We start from the raw sequence: 23,290 nt of genomic DNA on the forward strand, positions 1-23,290 counted from the left end.
GTTCTTATAATATGATCAATTCAAGCTCTAATTCAGACATATTCTTCTTATGTGGCCTTAGATAACTCTGTGAAGTTGGCAAAATAATATTTACCTCACAGGGATGTGATGCTGAACTAAAAGAGTGTGTAAAATTCCCTCGTAGAGGGGAGTTTTAACTGGCATAAATATTCTTTGCCATATGCACTCCCTGGAGATGGGCTCATGCTTTGCCTGCTCCCGTGATGCTGGAGGCCACCAAAAAGCCAATTATGTCCCAAGATTCCTCGATGCACATAGATTTCTGTCCTCTTCTATGTTATCTCAGATACCCAGGGAGGTCACAGCTACTAAGGGCGATTCCCAGTGGTGGAAAGAGTGAGGCTAATGAAACGGTTTCATTTCATTAAATGAAACCATGTCAAGCTTCATTGTGCTGGGTACACAGCAGGTACCCTATGAATGACTGCTCCCTTCTGCTTCCTCCTTTTGCTTAAGAAGGAATAAGAAAGTTGCTCGGGTCTTTTCTGAACGGAGATGTACCTACCTGGGATGGGAACTGTGTGCAGGGGCATCACTTCCACCCCGTGGACAGGGTACCCAAAGGGCAGGTTGGGCTGAGCCAGCAGGGGCGGTGGGCGAGGCAGCCCTTCTCTGCAGAGAAACAAAACCATTGGCAGCTGCTTTGACGCCTGTCCCTAGTTAGTTCTTAAAGTGATGTTTGTACCCAGAGCTTTGTGCTGCCAATGGTGAGAAATTGAAAGTAGATTGGCCCGATCTGCCCTCCATTTTCTCTCCTCCTTTATTCCTGCCCCTTCCTCCAGCCTCTAATTCCGCAAAGGAATTGAAGCAGATGACAACAAAGCACATTCAAAATCAAAATCACAAGCAGCAAAAAAGAAGAAACAAAATAATCAGACCATATCGGCCAACCCAGCAGCAGTTGGTAAACACCAAAGACACATCTGAACTTCCTGGTAGGCAAGGTACAAAGTAATTGACAACCAATACGCTGGACAAAGGGCAAAGCAGACCAACTCCTGAACGGTGGTAAAACTTTTCTTGTCACTGAACAAATAAAATATATAAAACTTTATCTAGGAGTGGATGTTGTCTCAATATTTTTAGAGCAACCACAGTGACCATTTCCAGGTGGCTTTGTTGTTGTAACAACCTTCAGTCAAAGGCATAACACAATCCAGTGATATTTTGACTGTTTGAGGGACTAAAGGTAATACGGTTGTTAGGTAGGCTTCAGGGATCCGCTTAACCATGGAAATCATTTAGATTACCTGGAAGAAAGATTAGACTCCTGAAGTATTTACAGGAACATGAAAAGGACAAAATTTTTAAATGGAAAGGTACAGAAATAGGCAATTAACAGAAGAGGAAATACAAATGGCTAATAAATATATGGAACACGCTCAGCTGCAATATTAATCAGGGAAATGCAACTTTAAAAACAATGCAAAAAACAATGATACCTTTTCCTTGAAGCTTTAAAATTTTATGATAGCCAGTGTTGATCAGGTAGAGGGTATGTAAATAAGGTACTACACTTACCGACTCTTCATGAAAGTGTGAATTAATATTGGTCCTCTTGAAGGCAATCTGGCCATATTTATTAAAAGCAGAAATAAGCATATCCTATGATTGAGTAATTCAGATGCTAGGTAAGGGGAGAAACTTGTGGTTGTCAACAGTAGCACACGCATAAGGAGGTTTGTTTCAACATTGCCTGAAGTGAACATCCTTATACACATCTTAATAAATGAATGAAAGAATGTAAGTATAATGTAATATTATTATAAATTATGTAAATGTAATAATGAAAATTTTGCAAAAATCTGAATATCTTTCAATAGGGGAATGGCTTAATAGAATTCATTGCATTCATATTCATAGTTGTATAGCAATTAAAAGGAATGAGCTGGATGTATCGAACGCTCTTAAAAATGTATCATTGAGGCTCCTGGTGTTGCTTGAGTGCTCATTTGGTGCAGACCTGGTACCTCTTTTGTGAAACGGCAGCTGAGGAGACTCCCGGCGCTCGGATGACGGACAAAAAGCCCAAGAGTTTGTGCATCTGAGTATAGTTTATCCAGAGTGTAATTACAACTGGGGGTGGGGGGCGTCCCTCAGACCGCAGGGGAAAATGTGAGGATCTTGAGCCCTTGAAGGGTTGAGGTGAGGAGAAAGCCCCAAGCAGGATCTTCTTTCCTGAGCATGGGGGACTGACTAGCAGAAAAATTTCCCAGAGCCGGGCCTCTTGGATACCCCTAAATTGGTAGCCAGCGTATCAGCCATTGAAAGCAGGTGCCTCAATGACTTGGCCCAGCCCGCTGTCCCCTGGAAAGCTTGGACACTTTGTGTGAAAGGGGCTTGTAAGGCAAAATCTTGTTTACTCACTTGCCTGCCGCCAAGGGACACACAGCCATTGATATTCATGTATAATAGTGGCGCGTGAGATCTGGTTGTGCTGACGCAGGAGAGTCAATTGTTGAATTTTCAGGAGCTTTGAAAGCCAGCTTTTAAACACAGCCAGTAATAAAAATTAAATTATATACATTTAAAATTAAATAAAATGGGAACACAGGTAATAAATACTCAAAACTCTCCACTTCCAAATTATTTTACTACATTTTCCTATTATTCTGCTCTTGAGGTTATTTTCGTCTATTGTATCTGTATGGTGGGGATGTTTTATAACTGGAATTCAGTGATGTCTTGTCTGTACCTTGAAATCAGCCACAGTGTGATTGTTAAACCACAGAAGTTGGCAGACACTACAAGCCACTATCAAAAGCCCATTGTTAAACATTTACACCACTGTTCATACTCCCCCCCCCCAACATACATAAACACACCTCCACACACGCACGCAACACACAAATGTCCACCCCTCTTCTAAAAACACAAACTAATACACTGTACAAACTTTCTGCGCCTTGATGCGGAAAGGTGCAGATCTACTTCACCTTCTAAAGGTGCAGCGGGATCTACTTCATTCCTTTTTAATGCCTGAAGCTTCATCCTCCAAACTGCTTCTCTTCCCTCAGGAAGTGAATCACACCCAGAGCTCTGTCCAGAGTCACACATCACCCCATGCCTCTTATTCATTCATTTCTTGACTTGCCCGGCACAGTGCTAAACTGAGGACAAAGAGATCAATAAAGTCCCTTTCCTGGAAGGGTGAGAACCCAGAGCCAGACTCCAAAAGCTAGAATACAAACTCATCTGTTCAGTTACAGAGGTCAGGCCAGCTCTGAATGTCACCTTTTTCTTGAAGTTCCTTTTTCAATTCTCAGAGCTAGATGCTGTTCTCCCTCTGAAAACCTACCACATCCCTCCCTCTGACTGCTATTATAACATTGAGCTTGGGATTGAACTCTTGAGTTCCATGCAATTTGCTGAAAACACTCCCTGGGCCACAGACTGCTCGTGTGCTCTGTGATGACGGTGGCGCAGGGAGGATGTGGTGGGGAGAGTGGCCACTTAACCCCGGGGGGAGGGCACAGTCTGTATCCCTCTATTATACTGTAAGCTCATTGAGAGATGTTGTCTAGATCAGATTGATCTTTTTTTTTTTTTTTTTCCGGTACGCGGGCCTCTCACTGTTGTGGCCTCTCCCGTTGCGGAGCACAGGCTCCAGACGCGCAGGCTCAGCGGCCATGGCTCACGGGCCCAGCCGCTCCGCGGCACGTGGGATCTTCCTGGACCGGGGCACAAACCCGTGTCCCCTGCACCTGCAGGTGGACTCTCAACCACTGCGCCACCAGGGAAGCCCGAATTCCCAAGTTTTATAAATCTTTATTGAAGGACTATTTCCCCAATTCTCTTTACTTGGTTTATTCCTAATAGTTCCTTCCAGGGACCCTGCAAGAGCGGGAGTGCCTTCCTTCTCTCCCTGGACCCACACCCTCAGGAGACAGTAGGGAGAGCTTCTGTTCCACCTCAGGGCCCAAGAGCCCTTATAGTCTGCATTACCTCCTCTGAAAGTGTTCAAATTCAGCCTGTCTCCTCACTTTCACCGCAGGGAGGTCACTCTGGCCATAGGCGTCCTCAAAGTTATAGCTTCCCTGATGTCCCGAGGCTTCACATTTGCACTGGTTTTTCGGGAAGAGCCTAGAACAAGATGAGGACTAAGGTCACGGATTGGGTGGGTGGGCTGGTGGGTAAGGCGGGGCCTGAAGCCTAACCCAGTGTGTTGTTCCCCTCAGACTCTCCTTTCCCATAGCCACCGTCCGGGTTGGGTTGAGACTCTAGAATGTCAGCAGTGGCTGTTCCCAAAGACACAGGGAGGGGAAGGAAGGGGAAAGGGCAAGAAGGCCCTTCTCTCAAAACCAACGTATGGCTACCAAAGGGGAAACGTGGGGGGAAGGGATAAATTAGGAGCTTGGGATTAACATAGACACCCTACTATAGATAAAATAGATAACCAACAAGGACCTACTGCATAGCACAGGGAACTCTACACAATATTCTGTATATAACTGAATCACTTTGCTGTACACCTGAAACTAACACAACATTGTAAATCAACTAGACTCCAATAAAATAAAAAAAAATAAATTTTATAATCCAAAAAAAGGCCCCCTCTCTTGAGTCATCTCCTGCACCAAACTTCTGCCACACTGCGCGGCTTGTGCGATCTTAGTTCCCTGACCAGGGATCGAGCCCAGGCCCGGCAGTGAAAGCTCAGAGTCCTAACCACTGGACAGCCAGGGAATTCCCCAAGCTTCTTTAAATTTGAGAGTCATAGGAATGTCAGTGGCATCTCAGCGACCCCGACCAGAAGAGGAAGCCAGAGGGAAAGAAAGGCAGCATCTTTCCTGTGGTTTGGTTAAACAGGCCCTCCAAAATCGTAAGGGACTTCGCTGGGAACAGAGTCCGTGTCCTGCAGACCAAGCCTTTTCCTGGTTCCGTGGTTTGGAATCACGTTCGCAATCAACACAGGTGCAGGAAGGTAGGGAACTGGCTGTAAAGTGGGCACAACAGGACACTGTGAGCCACAGGAAGGAAAGGTCAGACCAAGGTGGAATAACTTGTTATCTCACCAGATTCCATCATAGGCAAAGAGGCTCCTGACATGTTCCTCAGGTAGAAGCTTCAGCATCCCGGCAGCCGGAGCAGGGTGAGGGAGCCATGGTTTGTGGTTACTGGACTGTGTATAAAGGTATACACTTCTGAACATAAATAACACAGTGCCCAGGGTCAAGAGTAAGACCGACATCTTGAGCATCCACAGACATCTAGAGCTGTTGCGACACAAAAGAGCAAAGGCTGTTAAAGTTATTTTTCTTGATTATGTAAACAAAAAAGACTTGATTGTGTAATATAGACGGCAACAGTAACTGGAGGAAAAACGTCAGTTAAACCTGTATCTTACACTACTTAGCAAGATTGATTTCTGTTAAATAGAAGAGTAAAGAATCAATTTGCAACAGAGAGACTCAATAAAAAATCAGAAATAAAAGAATAGGCAGGGGCTTCCTTGGTGGCGCAGTGGTTGAGGGTCCGCCTGCCAATGCAGGGGACACGGGTTCGTGCCCCGGTCCGGGAAGATCCCACGTGCCGCAGAGCGGCTGGGCCCGTGCGCCATGGCCGCTGAGCCTGCGTGTCCGGAGCCTGTGCTCCGCAACGGGAGAGGCCACAGCAGTGAGAGGCCCGTGTACCGCAAAAAAAAAAAAAAGAATAGGCAAAAAGAGCCCAAGGGGAAATAAAGAGTAAGGTTTGCAATATTAATGTCAACACAGTTGAATTCGAGGCAAAAAAATTATTAAGTGGGACCAAAAGGATCACTTATCATGATCCACAAAACAGATGTAGAGGTCATGAACTTTATCCATTAAATAATAGCATTAAAGCACACAGAGCAAAGAATGGCAGGATATGGAAGGAGAAGGATTACAAATACGAAGATAGTCATAGATTCTAACATTCTCACATCTAACACTCTAAAATCTCAGTCCTTAACGGATCAAGTCTCAAAAATATATAAAGCAATAGAGCAACTAAATTATAGAACTCATATTCTGTTAAAGAGCTTTTAGAACATTTACAAAAATGGGCCACTTATTTGAACACAAAGAAAACCATAATAAAGTAGAAATCGTTCAGATTATACACTCTACACTCTGACAAGTACAATCAAAATGAAACCTATAATAATAAGCCCCCTCTCCCAACAATGTGGAAAAAAATTTTTAAAGCTTTCCAAAGCAAGTGTTTGAATCAAGGACATTAGAACAAAAATATAAAACTAATGAAGGTACTACATACAAAACTGTGGAACACACTAAAACTATACTGAGTGGAAAATTTGAAGCTTTAAATACAAATTTCTGATCACAAGACATAAAATTAATAAATTAAACAATCAAATAAGAAGTTTGAAAATAGATAACAAAATGAATCTAAGAAAAGCAGAAACAAGAACTTAATAACAATGTAAATGGAAAGTGGCAAGTTAGAAAAAATCCTGAAATGAAATAATTGCTAAATCTAAGCACTGAGGAGAAAATTTTTGAGATATCTGCCTACTTTATAACCTCCCTGCTCTAAGACTCTTCTCCTGACCCACAGAGGTGACACCTATGAGTCTAGTTGTACCACACGATGCTCCCCTGGCCATGGATGATTGGACCAAGGGTGGACACCTCTGAGCTGGGCCAGAACTTCTGCCCAGGAATCGGGAAGCAGAGATATTGATCAGTTAAACCTGGTCCCCTGAGCTGAGAATAGAGGGGAGGAGAGAAGGGAGAGAAGATAGAAGATGAGCGACACAAGAAGCCTAGATCTTGAATAGCTAGATGAAAGAGATGACTTTCTAGAAAACCACAAATAACCTAAACAGATCTGTAAAAGTGAAAAAAAAAATGAGGAAGTTGTCAAAGGCCTATGTACTCAACAAAGTCCCAAATCCATGTTTCATAAGTAAACAACTCAATGCCGATTTATAAAAACCAGTTTTAGGGACTTCCCTGTTGGCGCAGTGGTTAGGACTCATGCTCCCAATGCAGGGGGCCCGGGTTCAATCCCTGGTCAGAGAACTAGATCCCACGTGCATGCCGCAACCAAGAGTTCGCATGCCACAACTAAGGAGCCAGCGAGCCACAACTAAGACCCAGCACAACCAAATAAATAAATAAATATTAAAAAAAGTTTTACAACGATGCAAATGTAGGTGTAGATGAATAATGATGTAAATATGCTAAACAAATATTAGGAAATACAGTACAGTGGTATCCTAAATGAAAGATTCACCACTAACAAATGGAGTTTTCTCTAGGAGAGCAAGGATGTCTCAGTGCTATACTGTGGCTGAACCACTCTGACTCCATTTTGTCAGCTTATCTTAGGCCCACAGTCCTACTCGCTCCCCTTTCTTTTCTTTTCTTTTTTTAAAGAATGACAGCGTCATCAAATTCATTACACAATTTTCAACCTAACAAAAAGAAACAAATCACCGACAACAGAGGGACGTGGTCTTGACCTTTTTGAGGGTTGGGTTTTTTTCCTTTTGCCGTCAGGAAATAAAACTAAGAATTATGTCACTGAGTACAAACGAAAGTGGGGAGAAAAAAATTCTCCAGGTAAATGGCTTTTCTGGTATTCTATAGTTTTTTTCTCCTTAAACTGTTACCTGCTCCCTTTTCCATGTCACTGAGCCTACTCACAAGGAATGTGCCCAAGCAAGGTAAGTTTCCTATCAACTTTTCCCCTGGCCTTTTCAGCCCTGGAAGGACGCCTTTTGCTGACACAGATGGTTAATGGTCATGAGACCCCCAAGAGGAGGGGAAAATAACCCGCTTCACATCAATATGGACATGATTCTCCCTAGGAGTCAGATTCTATTTTTAGCTTTGGCCCTTTAAATCCCCCTGTACCCTTTTCTACAGCACAGCGCAGCTTTGAATGCCTATGGATCAAATGCCTCTGGATCCTCTGCCAGATCCAGCCCATAAGTAAGTTACCCACAATAAACTTCATAACTGCACTTCATGGAGTTGCCTGCTTCGTTTTCCGGTATCAAAGTTCATTCTCAGTTAGAAGGATATTATTCGATGTCTCTGCCTCCCGACAATCACACAATTTATTAATAAATTTCACCAAGAGAAAATTCAGGTCAGGAGAAAACCCAATATGATTATATTGACAGATGATTTTTTTTTAAATAAATTTATTTATTTATTTTTGGCTGCGTTGGGTCTTCGTTGCTGCACGCGGGCTTCTCATTGCGGTGGCTTCTCTTGTTGCAGAGCACAGGCTCTAGGCACGCAGGCTTCAGTAGTTGTGGCTTGCGGTCTTTAGAGCGCAGGCTTAGTAGTTGTGGCGCACAGACTTAGTTGCTCCGTGGCATGTGGAATCTTCCCTGACCAGGGATAGAACGCGTGTCCCTTGCACTAGCAGGCAGATTCTTAACCACTGCGCCACAAGGGAAGCCCTTGACAGATGATTTTTAAAGTATTTAATAAAATCCAACATCCATTCTTAATTTGTTAAACATCCCTCATTTAAGAAAGGACCAAAAACAGTCTCCCAAGGCAATAGAAAAGCAAAAATAAACAAATGGAATCTAATCAAACTTACAAGCTTTTGCACAACAAAGGAAACCATAAACAAAACAAAAAGACAACCTACGGACTGGGAGAAAATACTTGCAAATAATGTGACTGACAAGGGCTTAATTTCCAAAACATACAAACATACAATTCAATAACCAAAAAACAAACAACTCAATCAAAAATGGGAGAAGACCTAAATAGACATTTCTCCAGAGAAGACATACAGATGGCCAAGAGGCATATGAAAAGATGCTCATCATCGCTAATTATTAGAGAAATGCAAATCAAAACTACAACGAGGTACCACATCACACCAGTCAGAATGGCCATCACTAAAAAGTCTACAAATAATAAATGTTGGAGAGGGTGTGGAGAAAGGGAACTCTCCTACACTGCTGCTAGGAATGTAAATTGGTGCAGCCACTATGGAGAAACTAAATCAGAGCTACCATATGATCCAGCAATCCCACTCCTGGGCATATACCCAGACAAAACTATAATTCGAAAAGATACATGCACCCCTATGTCCATAGCAGTACTATTTACAATAGCCAGACCCCCTGGAAACAGCCTAAATGTCCGTTGTCAGATGAATGGATAAAGAAGATGTGGTGTGTGTGTATATATATATTATATATATATATAATATATATAATTATATATATATATAATATATATATTATATATATATATACACACACACACACACACACACAATGGAATATTACTCAGCCATAAAAAATAAAATAATATCATTTGCAGCAACATGGATGGACCTGGAGATTACTGAGCAAAGTAAGTCAGAAAGAGAAAGACGAATACCATATGATATCACTTATATGTGAAACCTAAAATATGACACAAATGAACATATCTATAAAATTGAAACAGACTCACAGACATAGAGAACAGACTTGTGGTTGCCAAGGGAGAAGTGGGAGTGGGGGAGTGAAGGACTGGGAGTTTGGGATTAGCAGATGCAAACTATTATATAGAGAATGGGTAAACAACACGGACGGTCCTACTGCATAGCACAGGGAACTATATTCAATATCCTGTGATAAACCATAATGAAAAGATATGAAAAAGAATATATATATATGTACAACTGAATCACTTTGCTGTACGGCAGAAATTAACACATTGTAAATCAACTATAATAAAAGATTTTTAAAAAGAAAAAGGACCGAAAAGAAATGACGCCACACTAATGATTATGAGCACACCTAGCATCTGGATCTTGGTTCACATACAGTATGTTCCCTTCTGAAGGAAATCAGAGCCCCCTGGAGAAATGGTTGATTCTGGCTTTGGGGCAAGGAAAACTCAAAGCAAGTCTGGAATATCCTGTGGTGTCAGAAAGGAAGGAAGCTATCTAAGAAGACCACAGTTATGTCCAAAGAAAAAGAAGCCAGTTTAGGGTCTTCTACCAGCCATATTTGGGACAATTGATACATCAACAAGAACAATGGCTATAATTAACTATAACACATTGAATAAAATAAAATAAAACCCATGAGGCTTCCCTGGTGGCACAGTGGTTGAGAGTCCGCCGGCTGATGCAGGGGGACACGGGTTCGTGCCCCCGGGCCGGGAGGATCCCACGTGCCGCGGAGCGGCTGGGCCCATGAGCCATGGCCGCTGAGCCTGCGCGTCCAGAGCCTGTGCTCCGCGACGGGAGAGGCCACAACAGTGAGAGGCCCGCGTACCGTAAATAAATAAATAAATAAATAAAACCCATGAAGCTAATGATACCCAAGGGAAAAAAATGCAAGGGGTGAGTGGGGTACTTAAAAAAAAAAAAACTCTTTGATTATAGAAAAAGATCCAAGTAAATACAAAAAATAAAGAGAAAAATAAAATAAATTTTACTGTACCCATTACCCACCTTCTACTCCTGTACAAAATGGATTTATCTATTTCTCTACCTATTTTCCTCACTTCTCAAATCATTTTGAAGAAAATCTTGACATCATATCATTTCATCAGCAAATATTCTATCTCTGAAGGGTAATGTGGTAGTTTTGTACTCAAATGAACCGAGCTGGAACCACGTTTCCTTGAATTCCCTTCCCTGTGTAACGCCAGGTTAGTGATGGCCACAAGAGAAATTTGCATGAGATTTAGAGGCACTGCAGGTACTGGCAAGTTCCATCCACTTGATCCTCTTTCCCTCGACTCTGGGTCCAGCACTCCTTCCCAACTACTGGTCCTGCTGACCAGCTACCCCAGGTTCACTATCAGAACTTCCTCTGAGAATTCACAGTAGTGGTAACCATGAGGGACAAGCTTTCATATACTTCTCCAGCAACTCTGTTTGTGGCTGTACTCCAGATCTTCTGAATTCTTTCTTTTTTTCTTTTTTAAAATTTATTTATTTCTTAAATTTTTGGCTGCATTAGGCCTTTGTGGCTGCGCACAAAAAAAAACTTTCTCTAGTTGCGGCGAACGGGGTCTACTCTTCGTTGTGGTGCGCAGGCTTCTCATTGCGGTGGCTTCTCTTGTTGCAGAGCGTGGGCTCTAGGTGTGTGGGCTCAGTAGTTGTGGCAAACGGGTTTAGTTTCTCCGCAGCATGTGGGATCTTCCCAGACCAGGGCTCAAGCCCATGCCCCCTGCACTGGCAGGCAGATTCTTAACCACTGCGCCACCAGGGAAGCCCTGCTTCTGAATTCTTGCAAGTTCCAGCTCATTCACCTGTGACACGGTGGCTGGTGACTTTTCTCTAATTCTTTTTTTTTTTTTTTGGAACTTTTTTTCCCCAGCTTGTCCCACAATTGTGTTAATTCCTATAAAAAATATTTCTTATTCTGCAATACTCATAGAAGTTTTCCTTCTTTGCTTAAGGCTCCAGATAAGGGTTCTTACACAGACACACAATACCATTATCAGCTAAAAATCTAACAATCATTCTCTAATACCATCAAATGTCCACAGAGTTTAACTTTCCCTTTTGTCTTTTGTTTTTTTTTAAGGATCAAAGCAGAATCCAAATAAGGTCCATACACTGGTTGATATATCTCATCAGTTCCTTTTAATATACAGATTCCCCTATATCTCTCTATTTTTTTCTTGCAACTTATTTGTTGAAAGAACCATGTTGTTTATCCTACATGATTTGGATTTTCCACATCTGGACTGTGCTGATTTCAGCCCCCTGGGTCATGTCCCTTTGTCCCCTGTATTTTCTATAAATTTGTAGTTAGATCGAGAGGCTCAGTCAAATTCAGGTTTGATTTCTGAGAAAACTACTTCATAAGTGATGGTGTGTGCCCCTCCATCCGGGAGGCGAGGCAAAGAATAGCTCATCATCTCTCTTTCAGGGGATATTAGCAGCCATTTGATGATTGCCCAAATCACTGGTTCTGAGTATTTTTGGTCTCAGGACCTCTTTATAATCTTAAAAATTATGGAGGACCCCCAAAGAGCTTTTGTTTTTGTGGCTTATATCTGTCAATGTTTACCATTTTGGAAATTAAATTTGAGGAGTTTTTAGAAGTATTTATTAATTTAGAAGTAAAATAATAAACCCATTACATGTTAACACAAATAACATATTTTATGAAAAAAGCTACATTTTTCCAAATAAAAAGTAGTGAGAAAAGTGGCATCGTTTAACATTTTTGCCTATCTAATGTTTAGCTTAATAGATAAAATGAATCCTCACATTGTTTCTGCATTCAATCTGTTATGATATGTTGTCTGGTTGAAGTATATGAAGAAAATACGGCCCCACACAGATGTATAACTGGAAAAGGGGGAAACATTTTAATCACGTTTTCAGATAATTGTGGATATTCATCTTTGATACCACACCAAAAATCAAGAAGCGGTAGTTTCTTAAAAGATTAGCAGCCCTCCAGGACCCCCGACGGGGCACTGCACTCCTGGAAGCTCCCTCCCCCGGCACCCCCTCCCTCCCAGAAGGCCTCGGGGCAGAGCGGTCCCACCCCCTGCGCCCAGAACAGAGCCCGCGTTTCCGCAGAGCTGGAACTCCCGGCTCGGGGTCTCTTCCTCCGCCGTCACGGAACTGCCCCGGAGCCCGAGGGGAGGGGGGCCTCACTGAGGCTGCCGGCTCTGGAGAGGCCCCAGAGGCCGAAGCTGCGACAGTAGTGGGGACAGCGGGCCGGAATCATCGTACCTGGGGGGGTTTGGAGAAGATGGCGGAAGAGTAAGACGCGGAGATCACCTTCCTCCCCACAGATACACCAGAAATACATCTACACGTGGAACAACTCCTACAGAACACCTACTGAACGCTGGCAGAAGACCTCAGACCTCCCAAAAGGCAAGAAACCCCCCACGTACCTGGGTAGGGCAAAAGAAAAAAGAATAAACAGAGACAAAAGGATGGGGACGGGACCTGCACCAGTGGGAGGGAGCCGTGAAGGAGGAAATGTTTCCAAACACTAGGAGCCCCTTCGCGGGCGGAGACTGCGGGTGGCGGAGGGGGAGCTTCGGGGCCGCGGAGGAGAGCACAGCCACAGGGGTGCGGGGGGCAAAGCGGAGAGATTCCCGCACAGAGGATCGGGCCTACCGGCACTCACCAGCCCGAGAGGCTTGTCTGCTCACCCGCCGGGGCGGGCGGGGCTGGGAGCTGAGGCTCGGGCTTCGGTTGGAGCGCAGGGAGAGGACTGGGGTTGGCGGCGTGAACACAGCCTGCAGGGGGTTAGTGCACCACGGCTAGCCGGGAGGGAGTCCGGGGAAAAGTCTGGACCTGCCGAAGAGGCAAGAGACATTTTCTTACCTCTTTGCTTCCTGGTGCGCTAGGAGAGGGGATTAAGAGCGCTGCTTAAAGGAGCTCCAGAGACGGGCGCGAGTCGCGGCTAAAAGCGCAGACCCCAGAGACAGACATGAGACGCTAAGGCTGCTGCTGCCGCCACCAAGAAGCCTGTGTGCGAGCACAGGTCAGTCTCCACACCCCCCTTCCGGGGAGCCTGTGCAGCCCGCCACTGCCAGGGTCCCGGGATCCAGGGACAACTTCCCCGGGAGAACGCTCGGCGCGCCTCAGGCTGGTGCAACGTCACGCCGGCCTCTGCCGCCGCAGGCCCGCCCCGCACTCCGTGCCCCTCCCTCCCCCCCGGCCTGAGTGAGCCAGAGCCCCCGAATCAGCGGCTCCTTTAACCCCGTCCTGTCTGAGCGAAGAACAGACGCCCTCCAGCGACCTACACGCAGAGGCGGGGCCAGATTCAAAGCTGAACCCCGGGAAATGTGAGAACAAAGAAGAGAAAGGGAAAGCTCTCCCAGCAGCCTCAGAAGCAGCGGATTAAAGCTCCACAATCAACTTGATGTACCTGCATCTGTGGAATACCTGAATAGACAACGAATTATCCCAAATTGAGGAGGTGGACTTTGGGAGCAAGATATATTATTTTTTTCCCCTTTTCCCCTTTTTGTGAGTGTGTATGTGTATGCTTCTGTGTGGGATTTTGTCTGTATAGCTTTGCTTTCACCATTTGTCCTAGGGCTCTGACCATCCAGTTTTTTATCTTTTTTTTTTTTTTACTTTGTAAAATTTTTTTCTTAATAATTATTTTTTATTTTAATAACTTTATTTTATTTTATCTTACTTTATTTTATCCTCTTTCTTTCTTTCTATTTTTTCTCCCTTTTATTCTGAGCCGTGTGGAGGACAGGCTCTTGGTGTGCCAGCCAGGCGTCAGGACTGTGCCACTGAGGTGGGAGAGCCAGGTTCAGGACACTGGTCCACAAGAGACCTCCCAGCTCCACGTAATATGAAACGGCGAAAATCTCCCAGAGATCTCCATCTCAACGCCAAGACCCAGCTTCATTCAACGAGCAGCAAGCTACAGTGCTGGACACCCTATGCCAAACAACTAGCAAGACAGGAACACAGCCCCATCCATTAGCAGAGAGGCTGCCTAAAATCATAATAAGGCTACAGACACCCCAAAACACACCACCAGACGTGGACCTGCCCACCAGAAAGACAAGATCCAGCCTCATCCACCAGAACACAGGCACTAGACTAGTCCCCTCCACCAGGAAACCTACACAACCCACTGAACCAACCTTAGCCACTGGGGACAGACACCAAAAACAACGGGAACTACGAACCTGCAGCCTGCGAAAAGGAGACCCCAAACACAGTAAGATAAGCAAAATGAAAAGACCGAAAAACACACAGCAGATGAAGGAGCAAGGTAAAAACCCACCAGACCTAACAAATGAATAGGAAATAGGCAGTCTACCTGAAAAAGAATTCAGAATAATGATAGTAAAGATGTCCAAAATCTTGGAAATAGAATAGAGAAAATGCAAGAAACATTTAACAAGAACCTAGAAGAACTAAAGAGGAAACAAGCAATGATGAACAACACAATAAATGAAATTAAAAATACTCTAGAAGGGATCAATAGCAGAATAACTGAGGCAGAAGAATGGATAAGTGACCTGGAAGATAAAATAGTGGAAATAACTACTGCAGAGCAGAATAAAGAAAAAAGAATGGGGTTTCCCTGGTGGCACAGTGATTGAGAATCCGCCTGCCGATGCAGGGGACACGGGTTCATGCCCCGGTCCGGGAAGATCCCACATGCCGCGGAGCGGCTGCACCCGTGAGCCATGGCCGCTGAGCCTGCGCGTCCGGAGCCTGTGCTCCGCAACGGGAGAGGCCACGGCAGTGAGAGGCCCGCGTACCGCAAAAAAAAAAAAAAGAAAAAGAAAAAAGAATGAAAAGAACTGTGGACAGTCTCAGAGACCTCTGGGACAATATTAAACGCAGCAACATTCAAATTATAGGGGTCCCAGAAGAAGAAGAGAAAAAGGGACTGAGAAAATATTTGAAGAGATTATAGTTGAAAACTTCCCTAATATGGGAAAGGAAATAGTTAAGTCCAGGAACACAGAGAGTCCCATACAGGATAAATCCAAGGAGAAACATGCAAAGACACATATTAATCAAACTATCAAAAATTAAATACAAAGAAAACATATTAAAAGCAGCAAGGGAAAAACACAAATAACACACAAGGGAATCCCCATAAGGTTAACAGCTGATCTTTCAGCAGAAACTCTGCAAGCCAGTAGGGAGTGGCAGGACATATTTAAAGTGATGAAGGAGAAAAACCTGCAAGCAAGATTACCCAGCAAGGATCTCATTCAGATTTGATGGAGAAATTAAGACCTTTACAGACAAGCAAAAGCTGAGAGTTCAGCACCACCAAACCAGCTTTACAACAAATGCTAAAGGAACTTCTCTAGGCAAGAAACACAAGAGAAGGAAAAGACCTACAATAACAAACCCAAAACAATTAAGTAAATGGTAATAGGAACATACATATCGATAATTACCTTAAATGTAAATGGATTAAATGCTCCCACCAAAGGACACAGACTGGCTGAATGGATACAAAAACAAGACCCATATATATGCTGTCTACAAGAGACCCACTTCAGACGTAGGGACACATTCAGACTGAAAGTGAGGGGATGGAAAAAGATATGCCATGCATATGGATATCAGAAGAAAGCTGCAGTAGCAATTCTCATATCAGACAAAATAGACTTTAAAATAAAGATTATTACAAGAGACAAAGAAGGACATTACATAATGATCAAGGGATCGATCCAAGAAGAAGATATAACAATTGTAAATATTTATGCACCCAACATAGGAGCACCTCAATACATAAGGCAAATACTAACAGCCATAAAAGGGGAAATCGACAGTAACAAAATCATAGTAGGGGATGTTAACACCCCATTTTCACCAATGGACAGATCATGCAAAATGAAAATAAATAAGGAAACACAAGCTTTAAATGATACATTAAACAAGATGGACTTAATTGATATTTATAGGACATTCCATCCAAAAACAGCAGAATACACATTTTTCTAAAGTGCTCATGGAACATTCTCCAGGATAGATCATATCTTGGGTCACAGTCTAACCTTGGTAAATTTAAGAAAATTGCCATCATATCAAGTATCTTTTCGACCCCAACACTATGAGACTAGATATCAATTACAGGAAAAGATCTGTAAAAAATACAAACACATGGAGGCTAAACAATACACGACTTAATAACCAAGTGATCACTGAAGAAATCAAAGAGGAAATCAAAAAATACCTAGAAACAAATGACAATGGAGACACGATGACACAAAACCTATGGGATGCAGCAAAAGCAGTTCTAAGAGGGAAGTTTATAGCAATACAATCCTACCTTAAGAAACAGGAAACATCTCAAATAAACAACTTAACCTTGCACCTAAAGCAATTAGAGAAAGAAAAACAAAAAAAAACCCAAATTTAGCAGAAGGAAAGAAATCATAAAGATCAGATCAGAAATAAATGAAAAAGAAATGAAGGAAACGATAGCAAAGATCAATAAAACTAAAAGCTGGTTCTTTGAGAAGATAAACAAAATTGATAAACCATTAGCCAGACTCATCAAGAGGAAAAGGGAGAGGACTCAAATCAACAGAATTAGAAATGAAAAAGGAAAAGTAACAGCTGACACTGCAGAAATACAAAGACTCATGAGAGATTACTACAAGCAACTCTATGCCAATAAAATGGACAAACTGGAAGAAATGGACAAATTCTTAGAAATGCAAAACCTGCCGAGACTGAACCAGGAAGAAATAGAAAATATGAACAGACCAATCACAAGCACTGAAATTGGAACTGTGATTTAAAAACTTCCAACAAACAAAAACCCAGGACCAGATGGCTTCACAGGTGAATTCTATCAAACATTTAGAGAAGAGCTAACACCTATCCTTCTCAAACTCTTCCAAAATATAGCAGAGGGAGGAACATTCCCAAACTCATTCTGTGAGGCCACCATCACCCTGATACCAAAACCAGACAAAGATGTCACAAAGAAAGAAAACTACAGGCCAATATCACTGATGAACATACATGCAAAAATCCTCAACAAAATACTAGTAAACAGAATCCAACAGCACATTAAAAGGATCATACATGGGCTTCCCTGGTGGCGCAGTGGTTGAGAGTCCGCCTGCCAATGCAGGGGACACAGGTTCGTGCCCCGGTCCAGGAAGATCCCACATGCCGTGGAGCAGCTGGGCCCGTGCGCCATGGTCGCTGAGCCTGCGCGTCCGGAGTCTGTGCTCCGCAACGGGACAGCCACAACAGTGAGAGGGCTGCGTACCACAAAAAAAAAAAAAAAGGATCATACACCATGATCAAGCAGGGTTTATTCCAGGAATGCAAGGATTCTTCAATATACGCAAATCAATCAACGTGTTACACCATATTAACAAATTGAAGGAGAAAAACCATATGATCATCTCAATAGATGCAGAGAAAGCTTTTGACAAAATTCAACACCCATTTATGATAAAAACCCTGCAGAAAGTAGGCATAGAAGGAACTTTCCTCAACATAATAAAGGCCATATATGACAAACCCACAGCCAACATCGTCCTCAATGGTGAAAAACAAACCATTTCCACTAAGATCAGGAACAAGACAAGTTGCCCACTCTCACCACTATTATTCAACAGAGTTTTGGAAGTTCTAGCCACAGCAATCAGAGAAGGAAAAGAAATAAAAGGAATCCAAATCGGAAAAGAAGAAATAAAGCTGTCACTGTTTGCAGATGGCATGATACTATACACAGAGAATCCTAAAGATGCCACCAGAAAACTACTAGAGCTAATCAATGATTTTGGTAAAGTAGCAGGATACAAAATTAATGCACAGTAATCTCTGGCATTCCTATACACTAATGATGAAAAATCTGAAAGTGAAATTAAGAAAACACTCCCATTTACCATTGCAACAAAAAGAATAAAATATCTAGGAATAAACCTACCTAAGGGGACAAAAGACCTGTATGCAGAAAATTATAAGACACTGATGAAAGAAATTAAAGATACAAATAGATGGAGAGTATACCATTTTCTTGGATTGGATGAATCAACATTGTGAAAATGACTCTACTACCCAAAGCAATCTACAGATTCAATGCAATCCCTATCAAACTACCACTGGCATTTTTCACAGAGCTAGAACAAATATTTCACAATTTGTATGGAAACACAAAAGACCCCGAATAGCCAAAACAATCTTGTGAACCAAAAATGGAGCTGGAGGAATCAAGCTCCCTGACTTCAAACTATACTACAATGCTACAGTAAACAAGACAGTATGGTACTGGCACAAAAACAGAAACATAGATCAATGGAACAGGATAGAAAGCCCAGAGATAAACCCACGCACATATGGTCACCTTATCTTTGATAAAGGAGGCAGGAATGTACAGTGGAGAAAGGACAGCCTCTTCAATAAGTGGTGCTGGGAAAACTGGACAGGTACATGTAACAGAATGAAATTAGAACACTCCCTAACACCATACACAAAAATAAACTCAAAATGGATTAAAGACCTAAATGTAAGCCCAGACACTATCAAACTCTTAGAGGAAAACATAGGCAGAACACTCTATGACATAAATCACAGCAAGATCCTTTTTGACCCACCTCCTAGAGAAATGGAAATAAAAACAAAAATAAACAAATGGGACCTAATGAAACTTAAAACTTTTGCACAGCAAAGGAAACCATAAACAAGACCAAAAGACAACCCTCAGAATGGGAGAAAATATTTGCAAATGAAGCAACTGACAAAGGATTAATTTCCAAAATTTACAAGCAGCTCATGCAGCTCAATAACAAAAAAACAACCCAATCCAAAAATGGGCAGAAGACCTAAATAGACATTTCTCCAAAGAAGATATACAGACTGCCAACAAACACATGAAAGAATGCTCAACATCATTAATCATTAGAGAAATGCAAATCAAAACTACAATGAGGGCTTCCCTGGTGGCGCAGTGGTTGAGAGTCCGCCTGCCGATCCTGGGGACACGGGTTCGTGCCCCGGTCCAGGGGGATCCCACGTGCTGCGGAGTGGCTTGGCCCGTGAGCCATGGCCGCTGAGCCTGCGCGTCCGGAGCCTGTGCTCCGTAACGGGAGAGGCCACGGCAGTGAGAGGCCCGCATACCACACACACACACACACACACACACACACACACGCACAAAAACTACAATGAGGTATCACCTCACACCAGTTAGAATGGGCATCATCAGAAAATCAGGGTCTGGGGTGATGCTGAGGGTGGAGGAGGGGTGGTGAGTAATGGAAGATGCTGGGAGAGGGGTGTTTAGAGGGTTGACCCAGAGAAGGTTGCCCAGAAGAAGAAAATTAGAATTCCTGTAATTTCTCAGGGGCTTTGGGTAGGTTTCTTGGTGGCTGGTTTTGAAGCCAAAATCTGACTCTTAGTAATGGAAATTTTGGTGTGTGTGTGTGTATGACTCTCGTTTTCCAGCCCTAAGTCAATGAATTTTTTGTACACTGTTACATTAAAATCCACTGGTATGACTTGGACTTTGAATGCATCTTTTACCTACTCATGATTTTATTACACTATACATTAGTCATATGGAAAATATTGGTTAACTGAGTTATGCTGATCCCCCAAATGCTTATGCATTTATTTATTTATTTATTTATTTATTTATTAGCTGTGTTGGGTCTTTGTTGCTGCGCACTGGCTTTCTCTAGTTGCGACGAGCAGGGGCTATTTTTCCTTGTGGTGCTCGGGCTTCTCATTGTCGCAGCTTCTCTTGTTGCGGAGCACAGGCTCTAGGCGTGAGGGCTTCAGTAGTTGCAGCACGTGAGCTCAGTAGTTGTGGCGCACGGGCTTAGTTGCTCCACGGCATGTGGGATCTTCCTGGACCAGGGCTCGAACCCGTGTCCCCTATATTGGCAGGCGGATTCTTAACCACTGCACCACCAGGGAAGCCCTGCTGATGTATTTTTAATGCAATATCGAGAATTCACATTCATTAATATCAACACCAATCTCATCAGAAAAGTCTCTAAATATTAAGACTATCAAGCTCATTGCGGTGGAAATAAGTTTTACAAAGTTCTAATTTTTTGGAAAGCTTGAACTTTATGATTGGCAACTAATACTGGCAACTGGTGCATCACATGGTCCATTTTTTTGAGAAGATATCTACCCAGTACAGAAGTCTGAATAACCAGCTTATTCTTATTCATTCTTATTCTTTCAAGCAAAAAACATTTCCTTTATAAAGCATCTACTTCAGGGGCTGCCCTGGTTGCTCAGTGGTTAGGAATCCGCCTGCCAGTGCGGGGCACATGGGTTCGAGCCCTGGTCTGGGAAGATCCCACATGTCACGGAGCAGCTAAGCCCGTGCACCACATCTACTGAGCCTGTGCTCTAGAGCCCGCGAGCCACAACTACTGAAGCCCGCGCTCTACAGCCTGTGCTCGGCAACAAGAGAAGCCACGGCAATAAGAAGCCCGTGCACTGCAACAAAGAGTAGTCCCCGCTCACTGCAACTAGAGAAGGACTGGGCGCAGCAACAAAGACCCAACGCAGCCAAAAACAGAAAAAGAAAAAAAGATTTCCATTAAAAAGCAGCTACTTCAGGGTCTTCCCTGGTGGTGCAGTGGTTAAGGATCCACCTGCCAGTGCGTGGGACACGGGTTAGAGCCCTGATCCAGGAAGATCCCACATGCCACGGAGCAGCCAAGCCTGTGTGTCACAACTACTGAGCCTGTGCTCTAGAGCCCGCGAGCCACAACTACTGAGCTCACGTGCCACAACTACTGAAGCCTACGCGCCTAGAGCCTGTGCTCCGTAACAAGAGAAGCCACCACAATGAGAAGCTCACACACCGCTATGAAGAGTAGCCCCCTGCTCGCCACAACTAAAGAAAGCCCTCCTGCAGCAATGAAGACCCAACACAGCCAAAAATAAATAAGTTAAAAAAAAAAAAGAAAAGCAGCTACTTCAGCTCGCTACTCAAATTGCACAAGCACTTTTTCTTGAGACAACAATCACTGCACTTCAGTCTCTGTCAGGAATGTTTTACGTGTACCTATCATCAAAAAATCTACTTAAAATTGACACTTTTTTAAAAAAAATCAATCGATTTTACTGTTTCGTCAAGGATATTCTGAAGTAAACTGGCTTTTTTCCCTGAGTGTGGTGGGAAAGTACAACTCCCACCAGTTCAAGCTAAGGTACCAGCAGCAGTTTTGCCCATCATTGCCTTTGCATCATCAGTGCAAATGTCAGCACAGTGAAGAAAGCAAGTAGCATCTTACTATTATCATGAAATAGTTTTCACCTTGCAGACTCCCTGAGGGTCACTGGGACCCTCGGGATTCTACGGCCCACAGTTGGAGAAGCCCTGCTCTAGCGCATTCTTCTACAGGCTTTTCCTTCCCTAATTTTAGAAGCTCTTGATGTATAGAGATATTCACCTTTTGTCTGTGGTGTAAATAGCTAAGGTTGTCTTTCCCAATTTGTCACTTGTCTTTTTTCTTTAAAAAAAATGTTTAATTGTGGGAATAAACATAAAGTTTACCACCTTAACCATTTCTAAGTGTACAGCTCAGTAACGTTACGTATATCGTTCACATTGTTGTACAATGGACCTCCAGAACTTTTCCCTTTTTTCTTTGCTTATATTTTTGCATGCAAATATATTTTATCAATTTTTCTGTAATTGAAATCTTAATCTTTTATCAGTTTTTCTGTAATTGAAATCTTAATCTTCCATTGAAGAAAAAAAGCTCCTCTTTATAAAAAAATGAAAATTAATGTATGTAGGAGAAATGATAGAATTAGAGAAATAAATCACCACTTTGCTACCACCAATGTAATAAATGATTCTGGCCAGGACCATCAATGCATGTTAAAACCAGCGGGTGGAAGGCTGTTGGGGAGCAGGATATTGAATGGTGCCAACGTCCAGATTGCTTACTATTTACAAAGAGAAAAAAACTCACCTTTACAATGGAATGATCAGGTAGTCACTACCTTAACCACGTGATCCAAATGAGCATCACTAATAGTGAGACAGCCTAACAAAATGTCCCCCTGATATGACGTGATATGAAGCACACAAATCACTTATGGAGTATTAATGCCAAAAATGTTGAATCAAAATGTAATCAAGACTCAGAGACCTCACTACCAGTTTATAGGAAATAACAGCAGATAAAAAAGCAAACTGAATAACACCATCAACAACTATCAGACACGTCAGGATGTGGAACGTTCTGTAAGACAGCTGGCCTGGACTCTTCAAAAAGACAATGCTATGAAAAGAGAAAAAAGAAAAAAGTGGAGGGATGGGATAGCTTTTGATAGCTTAAGGAGACTAAAAAGATCAAACAACAAAATGCAATGTGTGAACTTTGACTGGATCATTGTTTCAAAAAACAGTTTTGAAAGACATTTAGCACTAATTATTAGAGAAATGCAAATCAAAACTACAGTGAGGTACCATCTCACATTAGTCAGAATGGCCATAACTTAAAAATCTACAAATAACAAATGCTGCAGAGGATGTGAAGAAAACAGAACCCTCCTACACTGTTGGTTGAGATGTAAATTGGTGCAGCCGCTACGGAAAACAGTATGGAGGTTCCTCAAACTAAAAATAGAGTTGCCATATGATCCTGCAATCCCACTCCTGGGCAAATATTCGGAGAAAGCTATAATTCGAGAAGACACGTGCACCACAATGTTCACTGCAGCACTATTTACAATAGTGCTATTTACAATAGCCAAGACATGGATGCAATCTAAATGTCTACTGATAGATAAATGGATAAAAGAAGATGTGGTATATATGTATATAACACACACACACACACACACACACACACAATGGAATACTACTTGGCCATAAAAAAGAATG

At 42.8% G+C, this 23,290-nt stretch overlaps 1 protein-coding gene across 1 annotated transcript in view; it reads right to left on the minus strand.

Annotated features, from left to right (window-relative positions):
- The window catches only part of B4GALNT2 (beta-1,4-N-acetyl-galactosaminyltransferase 2), a 54,447-nt gene that overhangs the window by 21,154 nt on the left and 10,003 nt on the right, over positions 1-23,290 (minus strand). The window contains 3 exon segments of the mRNA XM_029211637.1: positions 527-633; positions 3,967-4,104; positions 5,037-5,237. Of these exon segments, the coding sequence (XP_029067470.1) occupies positions 527-633; positions 3,967-4,104; positions 5,037-5,237 (446 nt within the window).

Source organism: Monodon monoceros, unplaced genomic scaffold, assembly GCF_005190385.1.
Source record: "Monodon monoceros isolate NGI ecotype Baffin Bay Population unplaced genomic scaffold, NGI_Narwhal_1 Super_Scaffold_9, whole genome shotgun sequence".
NCBI lineage: Eukaryota > Metazoa > Chordata > Mammalia > Artiodactyla > Monodontidae > Monodon > Monodon monoceros.